This window comes from Tachysurus vachellii, chromosome 6 (assembly GCF_030014155.1).
Source record: "Tachysurus vachellii isolate PV-2020 chromosome 6, HZAU_Pvac_v1, whole genome shotgun sequence".
Taxonomy (NCBI): Eukaryota; Metazoa; Chordata; class Actinopteri; order Siluriformes; family Bagridae; genus Tachysurus; species Tachysurus vachellii.
This window is the reverse complement of record NC_083465.1, coordinates 19,451,723-19,467,228: the sequence shown is the minus strand read 5'-3', so window position 1 is coordinate 19,467,228 and position 15,506 is coordinate 19,451,723. Positions and strand designations below refer to the sequence as shown.

The 15,506-nt window shown below is 43.2% G+C and overlaps 1 protein-coding gene across 1 annotated transcript in view; it reads left to right on the top strand.

Annotated features, from left to right (window-relative positions):
* The window catches only part of LOC132847462 (cilia- and flagella-associated protein 46), a 78,314-nt gene that overhangs the window by 51,142 nt on the left and 11,666 nt on the right, over positions 1 to 15,506 (top strand). Inside the window, exons 41-49 of the mRNA XM_060872758.1 lie at positions 1,502 to 1,699; positions 4,700 to 4,873; positions 5,374 to 5,496; positions 10,083 to 10,262; positions 10,498 to 10,668; positions 10,835 to 10,932; positions 14,095 to 14,171; positions 14,477 to 14,640; positions 15,208 to 15,314. Of these exons, the coding sequence (XP_060728741.1) occupies positions 1,502 to 1,699; positions 4,700 to 4,873; positions 5,374 to 5,496; positions 10,083 to 10,262; positions 10,498 to 10,668; positions 10,835 to 10,932; positions 14,095 to 14,171; positions 14,477 to 14,640; positions 15,208 to 15,314 (1,292 nt within the window). The remainder of the gene's footprint in view (positions 1 to 1,501; positions 1,700 to 4,699; positions 4,874 to 5,373; positions 5,497 to 10,082; positions 10,263 to 10,497; positions 10,669 to 10,834; positions 10,933 to 14,094; positions 14,172 to 14,476; positions 14,641 to 15,207; positions 15,315 to 15,506) is intronic.

Sequence of the window (15,506 nt, the reverse complement as noted above, 5' to 3'; positions counted from 1 at the left end):
TCTCCCTCTTCAGGCCAATCTGATTTTAACCTAGACACAGCGCGTGTCACAACCTTGAGGAGCTCATCGAACGCCACTAATTGTGTCGGCTGTTCATAGGGGGAAAGCCCCTCCCCACCCGCTTCGAGCTCCTCAGAGCCGACCGGGCATGTTCCTCTCCTAAACAAACAACACAAAGAGAGTGTGAGCTTTCCCTAAAATATATATTTTTCTCTTCCTGTACTAGACAGTCAGGATTGACACACATACACAGAGCGTTTCCTGAAGACAAAGAAGCTGGAGTAATATGACGTAGATGCCCTTATAGACTCACTGGTGCGTAATAACTTCGTCACGTGTCCTTCTCGAGCCATTAAATTGGCGTGTTTGCACACAGAGCTTCAGACACAACTTCCTCACAGAAGCGTTCCCATAGCGTCAGCCCTGATGCAGCGTCGAGTTCCCTTGAAAGGGCAGATGGGTGGTGATTAGCTATCAGAAGGATCAGAATTTATAGGAGTTTCACTTTGGTTTACTACAACATATCTAGCAATGTTGAAAATCCAAGTGACATTAAAATTTAAATAGCACTTCTGCAGTTCTCTCCCTGGCAGCAGATGGTGCTGGTTCCCCTTGCAAATGCAGCATTCATGGTCCAGTTTCCATATTTCTTGATGTTGTTTGATGAGTTTAATATCACAGTTATTACAAGTATTCTACGGACAGCTGTGAGAGAGCTCCACACGTGGCATTTACTGTAGCATTGAGCAAAATATGTCTGCAATCTACTGCTGAACATTAAACAAAATGAATGAATATTCTGCACATGCAATATAGAACATAAAGTCATTTACACTGGTCGGCGCTGTTTATGTGTATTGTCTTTTGTGTATTGTCTTTTGTGTAACGTCTTGTATTGTTTGTTTGCACTGTCTTATGTCCTGCGCTGTCTTTTTGTCTTTTATCCTGCACTGTTTACACCAGGTTGCACAGATGCACTTTATATGGCTAGCACTAACTTACTTAAGTCCTTAGCTCTGTCTTTGTTTTATGTAACATCACGGTCCTGTAGAAACGTTGTCTCATTTCACTGTATTCTGCAACAGCTATATAAATGACAATAAAAGCTTATTGACATGACTTGACTTGAATTGGTTAGGGAGTGACTTAAATAATTTGCAGTGTCCCACAGGTTGTAATGCTGTTCTCTGATTTTGTATCAGGTAGATTCTCTTTCTTTTATACAAAATTGTGTATTCTAAAAAAGGTTACATTAATTTGTTCACTGATTCACTTTCTCTTGTGTTGAATTGTCAAAAAAAAATTAGATTACTGCAGGAGGCCCCGTTTCCCCTAGGGATTCTGTATTTTTTATTCTTCTCTTAGATAAAGGAAGGACGCTTCGTTTATGATTATAATTTTTTACTTTAAAGAATGGTATACAGTAAGCATATTATTTACACTGTGTGTGTGTGTGTGTGTGTGTGTGTGTGTGTGTGTGTGTGTGTGTGTGTGTAACCAGGGTGGGTGGTGTAGGCTACCTGCCATGCGTGTGTCTGTGCATTTTAGGCTTGCTTTGGCTGACCTTGGTTTGTTGATGCTGGAGATGCAGTGTGAGGAGGAGAAGGTCCATGCAGCATTTCAGAGCAGAATGAGTACCACTGAGAGAGCTGTGGATGACTATATGAGGAGCAACTCAGGTTTTAATGCTCTAGAGAGGGTAAGAGAAAAACATCTCAGACTCAAATCACCACCACAAAACTCCTAGACAAAGTAAAAACACAAGTGTCCTTTTATTTATGCATCTGCACAAAGGCATTTCAACATGAGCAATATAGAAAACATATCACAATATCTGAATACCCAGTGTGTGATACGATATTAAACAACACACCAACAAAACCAAAAAAGAATTCGGTTCTGTTTATTATTAGACTTTTATTATTAGAATTTCTTTATGTTTATTATAAGACTTGTTATGTTGATAAAATTTTGTGTCATATATGCCTCCATGAAGTAGTTTGAAATGAGCAGACATGCATAAGTATAAACGTGGCATTTGAATTGCAGTCAGCACTATAACAGTTTAAGAACATGAATCAACACCACAACATGAATTCAACAGCACAAAATCTATTCAGAAAGTATTGATACAATAGCGAAAATACTAATAAGGGAAAACTACTTTGTTGATACACAAATAAATTTTATTGTCCAAGAGCAGGGGTGGCCAACCTGTGGCTCCTGAGCCGCATGCGGCTCTTTCCACGGTTTCATGCGGCTCTTATATTTATATCGAAGTTTGTATTTGTGTCTTTTTAATATACGTGTTCACTTCGCTTGAGTTCAATACGATATTTTCATCAAACGTGCATGTGAGTGGGATGAAAATACCTCAAAGTTTCCCAGTAGAAGCGAGATCTCTTTGTGGTAACACGGTAAAAAATGTGGCTCTTGGTCTCTGACTAGTTGGACACCCCTGTCCAAGAGGTTACATGTTATGGTTAATAACAATGGAAAATAACAAGACCATCATGTTTCCTGGTTTTGGAGTGGTTCAGCACATGTGCAGTGTGTGAATCTTTTAACCCTGTGTTAACTTTGGTCATGATTCAACAGACAATATAACCTTTATATTTAATAAAGAAATAGTTGGGTAGTTGCTGACCCATCTCTGCACATATTAGTACATTGTATTGCTGCCTCATTATTGGCTGTTTAGATAATCAAGTGTATAGATGTTGTTAATAAAGTGTTTGCTGAGTGTATGATAGCAACAATAATTCCTGCTTTGTCGTAGACCTGTCCTTTACAGGCGCATCTGTGCTTGTTTTTGGTTTTGCTTTTTTAATTTTTTTTTTAAATATACTACATAATCCTTACCGAGAAATAGTGAATTGTGAAACTTCACAATTCATGGCTCCACCAGTGGTGTCAAAACAAAAGATCAAGTCATGGGAAGATGAAAGCACCACAAAAATTCTGAAACAATGTCGTTTGAATCGATGAGACCAAGGTGGAGATGTTTAGTCATAATTCATAGTGCCATGTTTGGAGAAGACCCAGCATGTCACCACCACCACCTCATACCAGATGTCAAGCATGTTGGTGGAGGGGTGATGATTTGGGATACTTTTGCAACAACAGGCAAACTTGCAATCATTGACACAATGATGAACTCTATTTTATACCAGAATTTTCATGAGTGAAATCTGAGGCCATCTGTCCAGGAGCTTAAGCTAGGCTGAAATCTAGTCATAAGGATCCCAAGTTTCTGAATGTTGATTTAATGTTTTTTTTTTTGTTGTTTCTATACACTGAACAAAATGATAAACGCAACACTTTTGTTTTTGCCCCCATGGTGTGGTATATCAAGATGCTGATTAGACAGCATGATTATTGCACATTTGTGCCTTAGCCTGGCCACAATAAAAGGCCACTCTATAACGTGCAGTTTTTATCACACAGCACAGTGTCACAGATGTCGCAAGTTTTCAGGAAGCATGCAATTGGCATGCTGACTGCAGAAATGTCCACCAGAGCTGCTGCCCATGAATTGAATGTTAATTTCTTTACCATAAGCCATCTCCAAAGGCGTTTCAGAGAATTTGGCAGTACAGCCAGCCGTCCTCACAACGGCAGACCACGTGTAACCACACCAGCCCAGGACCTCCACATCCAGCATCTTCACATACAAGATCGTCTGAGACCAGCCACCCAGACAGCTGCTGCAACAATCAGTTTGCATAAACAAAGAATTTCTGCACAAACTGTCCAGGGAAATCTCAGGGAAATGCTCACATTTGATGGCATCTGGTACTCTTCAAGTGTTCTCTTCACGGCTGAATCCCGGGTTTTCACTGTATAGGGCAGATGGCAGACAGCATGTATGGCATCAATTGAGTGAGCGGTTTGCTGATGTCAATGTTGTGGATAGAGTGGCCCATGGTGGCTGTGGGGTTATGGTATGGGCAGGCATATGTTATGGACAACGAACACAGGTGCATTTTATTGATGGCATTTTGAATGCACAGAGATGCCGTGATGAGATTCTGAGGCCCATTGTTGTGCCATTCATCCACGACCATCACCTCATGTTGCAGCATGATACTGCATGGCCCAATGTTGCAAGGATCTTTACACAATTCCTGAAAGTCGCGTTCCAGTTCCTGTCAATATCCAGCAACTTCACACAGCTATTGAAAAGGAGTGGACCAACATTCCACAGGCCACAATCAACAACCTGATGAACTCTATGTGAAGGAGATGTGAGGCACTTCGTGAGGCAAATGGTGGTTACACCAGATACTGACTGGTTTTCGGACCCCCAATACAGTAAAACTGCACATTATAGAGTGGCCTTTTATTGTGGCAATAATCATGCTGTCTAATCAGCATCTTGATGTGCCACACCTGTGAGGTGGATGGATCTCGGCAAAGGAGAAGAGCTCACTAACACAGATTTAGACAGATTTGTGGACAATATTTGAGAGAAATAGGCCTTTTGTGTACATAGAGTTTGGCTCATGAAAAATGGGGTCAAAAACAAAAGTATTGCGTTTATAATTTTGTTCAATATATGTTGGTGAGGATTAAACTATTGTTATTTAGGCCCTGACAAATAAAAAGAGTAAAAAATTCTTCTCATTTTGTAATATCCCATCCAGAGGATTAAGATCAGATCTGCAATTTACCAGTTCATTTCTGTTTCTTTTTGCAGGAATGGCTATCCATGGAGCAGTCTGTGGGTCAACTGACTTTTACCCAGCTGACTGTGGTCCAGTCTCTCATGAAGAATAGTGTTGAAACTAGAATGCAGACGCTTGGTATGCTGGGAAAGTGCTTGAGGCTGTTAGCTCTGCAGAAAGATCCACTTTACCCCATGTGGGACATGGTATGCCTTCCATATGGGAAGTAGTTATAGATACACCCGAGAATATAAGTCAGGAGTGACAGATTCCAGTTTTGTAGGGCCATGTCACTGCAGTTTTTAAGATTCCAACAAGTGTAATTCTGTTTAACAGTTAATCATTTCTTACAGTAACAGGCTGAATGTAAACTGACTTATGGGACATTTGTGTGTATAAATAAGTGAATTATATAACTCAGTTATAAGATTAATAAGATAAATTCAACGCTGAACATGGGTACTTCAAAATAGGCTGACATTTATTTTCTGGTAAAAAGAGTTCAGAAGAGCGAAACCTTAAAATTCTGTAGACTATGATACAATACTTAGGGTTAGGGTTGGACAGTAATAATGTTAATATTGTCTAACATTTTGAACTTAAGGAGAATTTTTGTATCTATGTTATCATGTCTGTACTTTTTAATTCTTTTTACTTTAGTGTATCACTCTTAGTCCATTAGTATATTCATATGTTCCCATTACAGTCAATCCCTCGGCTGCACCAGTTGGAAAACGGAGCAGAGAGGAATGAAAAAGAGGAGAGTAGTGGAGCAATGAAGGGCAGCATAACATGGAAAGAAGATGCAGTTAAACATGCTAAAATGCAGGTAGAGTAGTCACCTCAGACAAACATGAAAAAAGTATAAAGTGCTTTTGGGTGGGAAAAACAAACCTAACACTATTTTTAAGCTAAATTCACGCTTTGGTATCTGTCAAAACAACATTTGACAGACCTACTCTGTCTGCATGTTTTGTCTGAACACACATCTTCAGCACAAATCAGTGTGTTTTCTGACAGGTGCCTATAGTTCCATGTGTGTGCTGCCTCAGGCTATTTATTGCAACCTGTTTTAAAAGGAATGACACACTCCAGACCACACTGCTACAACCCAGAAGTCCACAGTTCACTGTCAAGGGAACTCGACGCTGCGTCAGAGCTGACGCTATGGGAATGCTTCTTTGAGGAAGTTGTGTCTGAAACTCTGTGTGCGCACACGCAATTTTAATGGCTCAGAAAGGACACGTGACGAAGTAATTACTTGCCAGTAAGTCCATATAAGGGCATCTATGTCACACTGCTCCAGCTTTCTTTGTCTTCAGGAAGCGCTCTGTGTATGTGCCATTTGTCTGTCTGTCAAGTGCAGGGAGAGTAAAAAAAATAGGGAAAGCTAGGCGATATGTTACAGTCAAAGCACTTTAAGAGATGCGTGCATCCGTGCCCCCACTTTATCACGGGGGACGACTCGCATTCTCTTTGCGTTATGTGTTTGGGAGAGGAGCATGCCCGATCGGCTCTCGAGGGAACCGGCTGCGTGCATTGTGAGGGATTTCCCCTCCGCACTCTTCGCTCCCGCCTGGCTGTATTTTCAGCTTCGGCTGCGCCCCATGGTTCGGGTCCTGCGTCCGCCGAGGCGGCGCGCTGGCTTCAATCATGGGGTTCCCAGATTGAGTTAGCGGAGGCGGAGCAAGAAACGGGTGTTTCCCTTTCTCTTGCCCTCTCCCCTGACTCCGTTCGCTTGGTTTCGGTTTTGGGAGCTCGTGCTGCGATTTCTCCCGACCTGGAAGAGAGCATGCTGCTTTCCGCATCCGGCTCTGAGGAGCTCGATGTCGGAGGGGAGGGGCTTTCTGCCTCTGAACGGCCAACACAATCAGTGGCGTTCGAGGAGCTCCTCAAGGTGGTACCTCGCGCTGTCGAGAGGTTGAATTTAGATTGGCCTGAAGAGGAAGTTAGTGTCGTCCGTTCTAAGCTGGACGACCGCTTTCTGACTTCAGGCCGTCAGCCACCTCCACGCAGGCGGCTGCTGTTTCTTCCAGACCTCCACGCTGAGGTATCGAGGTCTTGGAGAAATCCCTTTTCGCTGCGTATATTTTCTCCAGCCATGTCTGATTATTCAGCCATTATGGGGCTTGAAGGGTGTGGGGTGATGCCTAGGGTTGAAGAGACCCTAGCTAGCTATCTCTCACCTGCATCGCCCCCATGGTGGAAACCTGCCTTTCCATCCAAGCCTTGTATGACCACTTCGGCCCTTGTGGGTAAGGCTTATAAGGCTGCGGGTCAAGCGGGTGTGGCTCTGCACACCATGGCGGTGTGGCAGAGCGGGATGGCGGTGAAGGGCTGGAACCTCAGGTGGTGTCTGAGCTCCGCCTAGCCACTGATCTCGCGCTTCATGCCACGAAGCAGACAGCCCGCTCTATAGGCCGTTCTATGACTGCGCTGGTTGCCATGGAGAGGCACCTGTGGCTCAATCTAACAGGCATAAAGGATAAGGATAAGTCCTTTCTCCTGGACACCCCGGTTTCACTTCAAGGTCTGTTCAGCGATGGGGTAAGCACTGTCGTCGACAGGCACCAGGAGGTGAAACGCCAGTCGGTGCCGTTCAGGGAGTTTCTCCCTCACCGCGGGGAGCAGCCTGGGCCATCATCTAGCCGCACCTCCCTTCTAGCTCGCTCAGAGTAGTAAAAAGGGTTAGTGTGGCGGCCCGGGCCCGGACCCGTCCGGTGAGGCGGGACCTTAGGTCTGCCATCTCAGCCAAGTGGGCCACAAAGGAGTCCTGATGTCTGGGAACGGGTCTCCTGGGAGCGTCCTATTCAGGGACACTCCCCCTACTGCCTGCCATGCCGCCTTTGTCGTTTCGGGGGGCAGTGGGGCCTGTTTCGGCTCCCCTTTCTTGTGCGGATCTTCCCGGGTTAGTGCCTGCCAGTGCGTGGAAACTTCTGCCAGGGGTGTCTCAGTGGGTCCTGGATACTATAGAAAGAGGGTACAGGATCCAGTTTTCCTCCCGTCCCCCGTGCTTCCAGGGCATGTTGCCCACGATCGTGGGTGGGCACCAGGCGGTGTTCCAAGAAGGATGGGATACTGGATACAGGATACTGAACTGTACTCTGAAGACTTACAAGTTCAAGATGCACACGCTCAAGGTGATCGTGTCCCAGATCAGATCCGAGGACTGGTTTGTGACGATCGACCGCAAAGACGCTTATTTTCACATAAGCATTCTGCCAGAGCACCGGAAGTTCCTCAGATTTGCTTTCAGGGGCGAAGTGTACCAGTATCGTGTCCTTCCTTTTGGCCTAGCCCTTTCACCACACACGTTTACGAAGTGAAACCGAAGACACCGTTGCATCACCAGGGCATCTGTGTACTGAATTACCTGGACGACTGGCTCATTCTGGCCCAGTTGGAGGCTATGGCAGCCAGTCATCGAGATGCTGTGCTTGCCCACATGAGGTCCTTAGGCCTCAGGCTGAACCCAGGAAAGTGTGTGCTTTCTCCTTCTCAGAGGACCACCTTTCTGGGGGTAGTTTGGGACTCCACCACGATGCAGGCACATCTGTCTCCCACTCGGGTGGCCTCCATCCTGTCAGCAGTGAAAGCCATTCGGCTAGGCTGCGGCCTCTCTGTCGCCGAGGCACAGAGGGTGCTCGGCCTCATGTCAGCAGCAGCCAACGTTATCCCTTTGGGTCTGCTTCACATGAGGCCATTCCAGCTCTGGCTCAGGGGTTCGGGCTTTCATCCTCGCAGACATCCCCTCAGGGTTATACGGGTAACGCGCCGTGGGCTTCGTACCCTTCTTATGTGGAAAAGACCCCGGTTCCTGGCCTTGGGTCCCATTCTAGGGGCGTGTCACCGTCGCAGGACTCTTTCGACGGACACCTCGCTCTCGGGCGGGGGCGCGGCCTTGGATGGCCTATGGGAGGGCCCATGGCACATAAATTGCCTGGAGATGAGGGCTGTGTTTCTAGCGTTGAAACACTTTCTCCCAAACCTCGAAGGCTGCCATGTCCTAGTGCGGACAGACAGCACAGCGGTGGTGTCCTATGTCAATCTTCAGGGCGGTCTGCATTCACGCCCCCTGTTCAGGTTGGCATGGCAGATTCTGCTCTGGGCAGAGACCAGGTTTCTTTCGCTGAGAGTGGTTTTTATCCCACGGCGTGTGAATCGGGAGGCAGACTTCCTGTCGAGGCTGGCACTGAGGCCCGGGGAGTGGCGTCTTCACCCCCACATTGTGGAGCGTATCTGGCAGATTTTTGGCCGGCGGAAGTGGATTTGTTTGCCTCTGAGGAGTCGACCCACTGTCCGCTGTGGTTCTCCCTCTCTCATCCGGCCCCGTTGGGCCTGGATGCCCTGGTATGGACGTGGCCGAGGCTCCGTCTGTACGCCTTTCCCCCAGTAGCTCTGCTCCCGCATGTCCTAGCCAGAGTGCGCCACGATCGGGTCAACCTTCTCCTAGTTGCCCCTCGTTGGTCCTCTCGAGTTTGGTTCACGGACCTAGTCTCCCTCCTGAACGGCACTCCATGGGAGGTTCCAGTCAGGAGGGATGTCCTCTCTCAGGCACAGGGAGCAATCCTTCACCCCCGCCCCGAGATGTGAAAGCTTTGGGTCTGGCCCCTGAGGGGGACCAGCTCCTAGAAGCAGGCCTCTCAACTGAGGTGACAGAGACTGCTGAATGCTATTGCTCTCTCCACTAGGAAGCTGTATGCTCTGATGTGGAGGCTTTTTCGCCTCTGGTGCGACGAGCCCACTGTCCACAGGTACAGTGCTGGAGTTCCTGCAGTCTTGCTTCGCTCGGGGCCTGTCCCCATCTACTCTAAAGGTGTACGTGGCTGCGGTCGCAGGGAACCACGAACCTGTCCTTGGGGCCTCCTTGGGTAGGCACCCTCTGGTCTCTCACTTTCTGGTTTTTACTATAGAAAAAATAACATAGAATGAACACATTAATATTAACCTGTCATTCTTACAGTTGAGACTACTTTCATGCAGTTATAAATAAATAATGCACACTTTCTGAGTTAGATTCCCAGTTAGATCCAATCAATCAAGCATGTTGTGCTATTAAGTTGATATACCATATTGATATATTTTTTTGCAATTATATTACATTTATGTCTATAATTAACATATGTAGCAGAGCTAGCTGAACATGATGAGATGGAATGAATAATAAATTATTAATTAATTTGTTCTATACAAAGGTAACATGACTAAAATGTATCTCATGTGATAAGAAGTGGTTTAAATGTGTCTAATGTGCACTTACATTGTATGCATGTATTTCTATGTACATAATACCTGTCCAAATATGGTAATGTTTGGTGTTTGTCAGTGTAAGAATATAATCACACATACAAATACCTAAACCCACCTTTCAGGCTTAGTAGTGTCATGATGTATATTACATGTGCTGACTTACAGAACAACAGGAAGTCAGTGAAGCAGATGTTGGCACAGGCCAGTGAAACTCTAAATGAGGCTTTGAATCTTGGGCTGCAGCAAAACCTGCCTGAGCTTCTCTCATATGTTTGTGAGGAGCTGTTGGAGTCTCACAGCCAGTATGACCCAGATGCCTTAGGCCAGTATCTCGCACTGCTACAGGTTAGAGTGTCTTGCACTGTTGAATAAAAAAACCACACACATCACCCAATGCAAAGAGATTTAACGGCTTAGATAATCATGGTTTTGCACCTTTTCTTATTTCTTTATATTTCTATATTTTTAATTATACACATATTTTTGGACTAGAGGATAGGGGTTACACTGTATGCATGTTGTTGTTTGTACTTTTTAAATGCTCTTGTTGATGATTTTCTTATCACTCCACTGATCTCAGAGCTGTGTGTGCTGTACTGAGATGTCCAGAGTGTTACATGCTGCCTTTGGGGACAGCAGTCGTTCTCAGGTGGCTGCTCTTCTGGGTCTACAGAAAAACTTAAAGTACTCACTACCCAGCTACAGCAGCCTGCATTCAGCCATTGACCAGTCACTCCCTACACTATCACAGGTTCTGCTCTTTTAACCCTGAGACTAGAAAAAAGTTATTCTCTAGTTTAACACATCTGTACAGTTGAATCTGTGGTAGTACACCCTAAATGATTTACCAAGGACAGAAGAGCATTTTTGCAATTATTTTCATCTAATTAGGGCTGCTTAAACTGTTTCTATCTTAGGCCTACCAGCACCTGATTGTAAACCCTAACCACTTAAACTTCCTGGGAGAACTGCCGCCTAATCTCAAAATCCTGCTGTTGCAACATTCTAAAGACGGGTAATGTCAAACTTTGTTATCAGTAACATAGAAGTAATAATAAATAATACACATAATGTTTTGTATTATCCATGCATATTCACATTTGTATACACAGAATGTGGTTCATTGACTTATTCTTGTCAGTTAGAACTGCTCCTGACTATGTATATACAGCACCCCCTAGTGGTAGAAACGTGTATTCGCATGCATCTTAAATATCAGGAACTTCTGTCACACTTACTGTCCATCAGCTGAGCATTGGGTTGCAAAGGGGCGGAAAGTTTCCTGTAAATTTCCGGAAACTTTCCACGGGAACTTAATCTGGGCAATTTTGGAAATATTCCAGATTGGAAACTTTACTGGAATTTACGGGAATTTATGGTAATTTATGGGAATTATTTGGAAATATAGGGAAATTTATATAAACTATATCATATACAAACATAAATAAACATTTTGTTTGGTCATAAGCAGACATGCATGCAAGGTAATACAAATTTTATAAATGACGTCTTGACTGATTTAATTGTAATGGATTTTTTTTATTTCAGAGGGGAGTGAGTGTGTGGGGGAGGGTCATCAAATTATCTGTGCATGTGGTAACACTCATAATTTACTGCTTATTAAGAGTTAGTAAGGTAGTTACATTTACATTTACATTTACAGCATTTGGCAGACGCCCTTATCCAGAGCGACGTACATAAGTGCTTAAATCTCTAACATTGGATACATTAATGCTGGCTCATTAAGTTACATACTTAAGATACCATGAGTTTAAAACATTTGTTCAAAGTTACAATGAAAAAGTGTCAAAGGGTGTTTTTTTTTTTGTTTTTTTTTTAAATGCAAAAGATAAGGAAAGAAGTGCTAGTTGAAGTGTTTCCTGAATAAGTAGGTCTTCAACCGCCGCTTGAAAATAGCCAGTGACTCAGCTGTCCGGACCTCTAGGGGAAGTTCATTCCACCACCTTGGTGCCAGTACAGAGAAGAGTCTTGTAGTATGCTTGCCTCTTACCCTGAGAGATGGTGGAACCAGTCGAGCAGTGCTGGTAGATCAGAGGGTGCGGGGTGCAGTGCGCGGAGTGATGAGGGCTTTGAGGTAAGAGGGAGCTGGTCCATTTTTGGCTTTGTAGGCCAGCATCAGTGTTTTGAATCTGATGCGTGCAGCTACCGGAAGCCAGTGGAGGGATCGCAGCAGCGGGGTGGTATGCGAGAACTTTGGCAGGTTGAAAACAAGCCGGGCAGCTGCATTTTGGATCATTTGCAGAGGACGGATTGCATTCATAGGTAGACCTGCCAGCAGTGCATTGCAGTAATCCAGTCTAGAGATGACAAGAGACTGAACAAGTACCTGAGCAGCCTGTGTGGACAGAAATGGCCGAATCCTTCTAATGTTGTAGAGAAGAAACCGACATGAGCGAGTCACATTAGCAACATGAGAGGAAAAGGACAGTTGATTGTCCATGGTTACCCCAAGGTTGCGAGCTGTGGCTGAAGGGGAGATCAGATCATTGTGCAAGGATATAACAAGGTCATGACCTGGGGATGAGTCACCTGGGATGAACAGCAGTTCAGTTTTGCTAGGATTGAGCTTTAACTGATGAGCAGTCATCCATGATGAAATGTCTGCCAGACATGCTGAGATCCGGTCAGAAGCTGTGGCATCTGAGGGTGGGAAAGAGAAGATAAGTTGTGTATCATCAGCATAGCAGTGGTAAGAGAACCCACGTGAGGAAATAACTTCCCCAAGAGAGTGAGTATACAGGGAGAAAAGAAGAGGACCAAGTACTGAGCTCTGTGGGACGCCAGTGGAGAGTCTGTGTGGAGCAGATGTCACTCCCTTCCATGTTACCTGATATGAGCGTCCTTCCAGGTAGGAAGCAAACCATTCCCAAGCTGAGCCGCAAATCCCAAGACTCCTGAGGGTAGATAAGAGAGTCTCGTGGTTGACCGTATCAAATGCTGCTGAAAGGTCAAGGAGGAATAGTTATTAAGTTTAGGTATTGGGTACAATTAAGAATGTAGAATAAGGTAATGCAGAATAAGTCGTTAATATGTGCTTAATAAGTACTAATAAATAGCCAATATTCTATTAATATTCATGCTAATAAGCAACTAGTTAAATGACCCTAAAATAAAGTGTTACTGTGCATGTTATGGAAGAATGCAAGTACAGTACATGCAGGGGGTGTGACCTCAATGGCCCTCCAGTGAGCAGTGTGCTGTGTGCAAGTGACCGAGGAATGCAGGGTACAAATTCAACTTAAATTGCATTAAATCTTGTTTTAAACAAAATTATGCTGCAAGATTTTTTAACTACATTTATGTTCCTTGTTATAGGCAACTCTGCATTTTTTTTAAATTCCCAGTTTATTTCCATATATTCCCGTCAATTCCCATATATTCCCGTTAATTCCCATGGAAAGTTTCCAGCCTTTAAGATTCTCTGAATTTTGCAACCCTAGCTGAGCATAAATAAAATTAAGTGCTGACTAACTTTTGCTCACAAAAGGTGTAGATAGGTGAAGTAAAAAATAAAATCTTATATATATTTAATTGGTATTTCCCAGGAAAACAGCCTGTAAAATTGGAAATGTCACCATGTATCACAGCATCACTGTCAAAACTCAAATCCTTTTTACTTTAAGTTCTTTTATTCAAATTCAAATTTCATTTATTTGTATAGCACATTTAACAATTCCCTTTGTCTCAAAGCAGCTTTACAGATGTATAAAAATAGATAAATAAAAATATGTATATAATGATAAGAAAAATAAGAATAAAAACAAATGAATGAATACATACAATTAAAGTTTAAATGTAATTTAATATGTTTTTTTTATTAAAGGACACCATCACAGCTTCCACATTTCCAAATTGTGCACATGTATCTGTAAAATTATTGTTTTATTTGACAGTTGTTTAGCATATATGGCATATATTTTATGTTTCTTTATGTAAGTCTGAGTGAACATCCACAGGTGAAATACAAGCAGTCCTTGTGCACAGATTAAGAACTTGTTCAATGCATGCATACAAAGTTGCACAGTAGAATCCATTATGCTCTTCAAATTTTGACACTTTAACAGATAAAATCAGTAAATACAAATCAATACACACCTGGTAATTAAATATTGTGCAACTCTGTATTTTTTAATTTTTTTGTTTTTTCCTCCTACAGTTCAGTGCTCTATGGGGCTTTTTATGAAAAGGCAAAATCCACTGAAAGTCATAAATCCAAAGGTATGCAGACAGCAGGTATTTCTTCTCTTTTTCTTTGCCTATTTATTCTAGTATCTCATCTTAAATATAAAGTTTATACATGTATTGCTATAAATATTTGTAAGGTTTGTGCACATATCTTATACTTTATACAAAAAAAATACCTGTACTGCAGTGTTGCTAAGCCACAATTCAAGGTTCTACTGAATATCCAGGATGAGAATTGTGTCCTGATTCATTCTCAGTGTTTTAAACTAAGTAAGGCTCGGTGGAACCTATTATTGCTTGGACTTTAATGGGTTAGCATGCCTCTTAAGGGAAGTGTTTTTGTGCTGCTACAGGTGGGCTGGTGTGCTCCAGAGTGGCCAAAGCCCGTGTGCAGCGCTCTGTTCTGCTTCAGCTCAGAGATCAAATCCAAGCCTTTCAACAACTCGCTGCCCAATCTGTGATCAAAGAGTCCTGCTGGCTCAGAAATGCTGGCCAGAACGAGGATTATACATGGCTGGTACACACACACACACACACACACACACACACACACGTTATACTGTTCTTCCTCAGAGGACTAGCTTACTCTAAGCCAGGAAAAACAAGATGTTGCTTCTTTAAAATTGCTGTTGTTGCTTGTTCAGATATTGTGAGTATTTTCAGGAACAGTTCCAAGTTATATGAAAAGTATAATATGTTAAAAACAGATGCTGTGATAATCTTTGGATTCTGGTCAATCAGATATGAGAATTCAATAGCGCTATGATATAAAAATGATTATATACATAAAGGAAGATAAATTTGGAGCACAACATTACTGAGCAGTGACTTGACATGTTTGTTAATGTAGTAATCATGGAGCTCTCTAAAATCCAGCATATTAGTGCATAAGGCCATGACATCAGTAAATGCTGTTATTATTTTATGTGGTAGTTACAATTAAAACTGTTATTATGATGAGAATTATCATGAGATGCTATTTCTATCATAAGCAATATCTTTCTGTTCTTAAACTTGTTTTTTTTCTACTCCAGACTCCATCTTTATTTATTGTTTGATCATACTCACTTTTTGTTCTGTACAGAAAGACAACACAGACCATGAGTTGAGCGAGCATTTTCAAACTGTAGTTAAAGGAATGGAGAATTTTCTGCATCCTCTCCTTTCTCAGTTTGACTTCTCATGCTTCAGGTATGCACACACAAAGAGTTCTCTGACCCTGGGAATAAATATTCCTTTTATTTTCCCTGCTGTTGATTGTTAGTAGGGGGGCACGGTGGCTTAGTGGTTAGCACGTTTGCCTCACACCTCCAGGGTCGGGGTTCGAAAATTGTCCGTAGTGTGTGATTGCGTGAGTGAATGAGAGACTGTGTGTGCCATGCG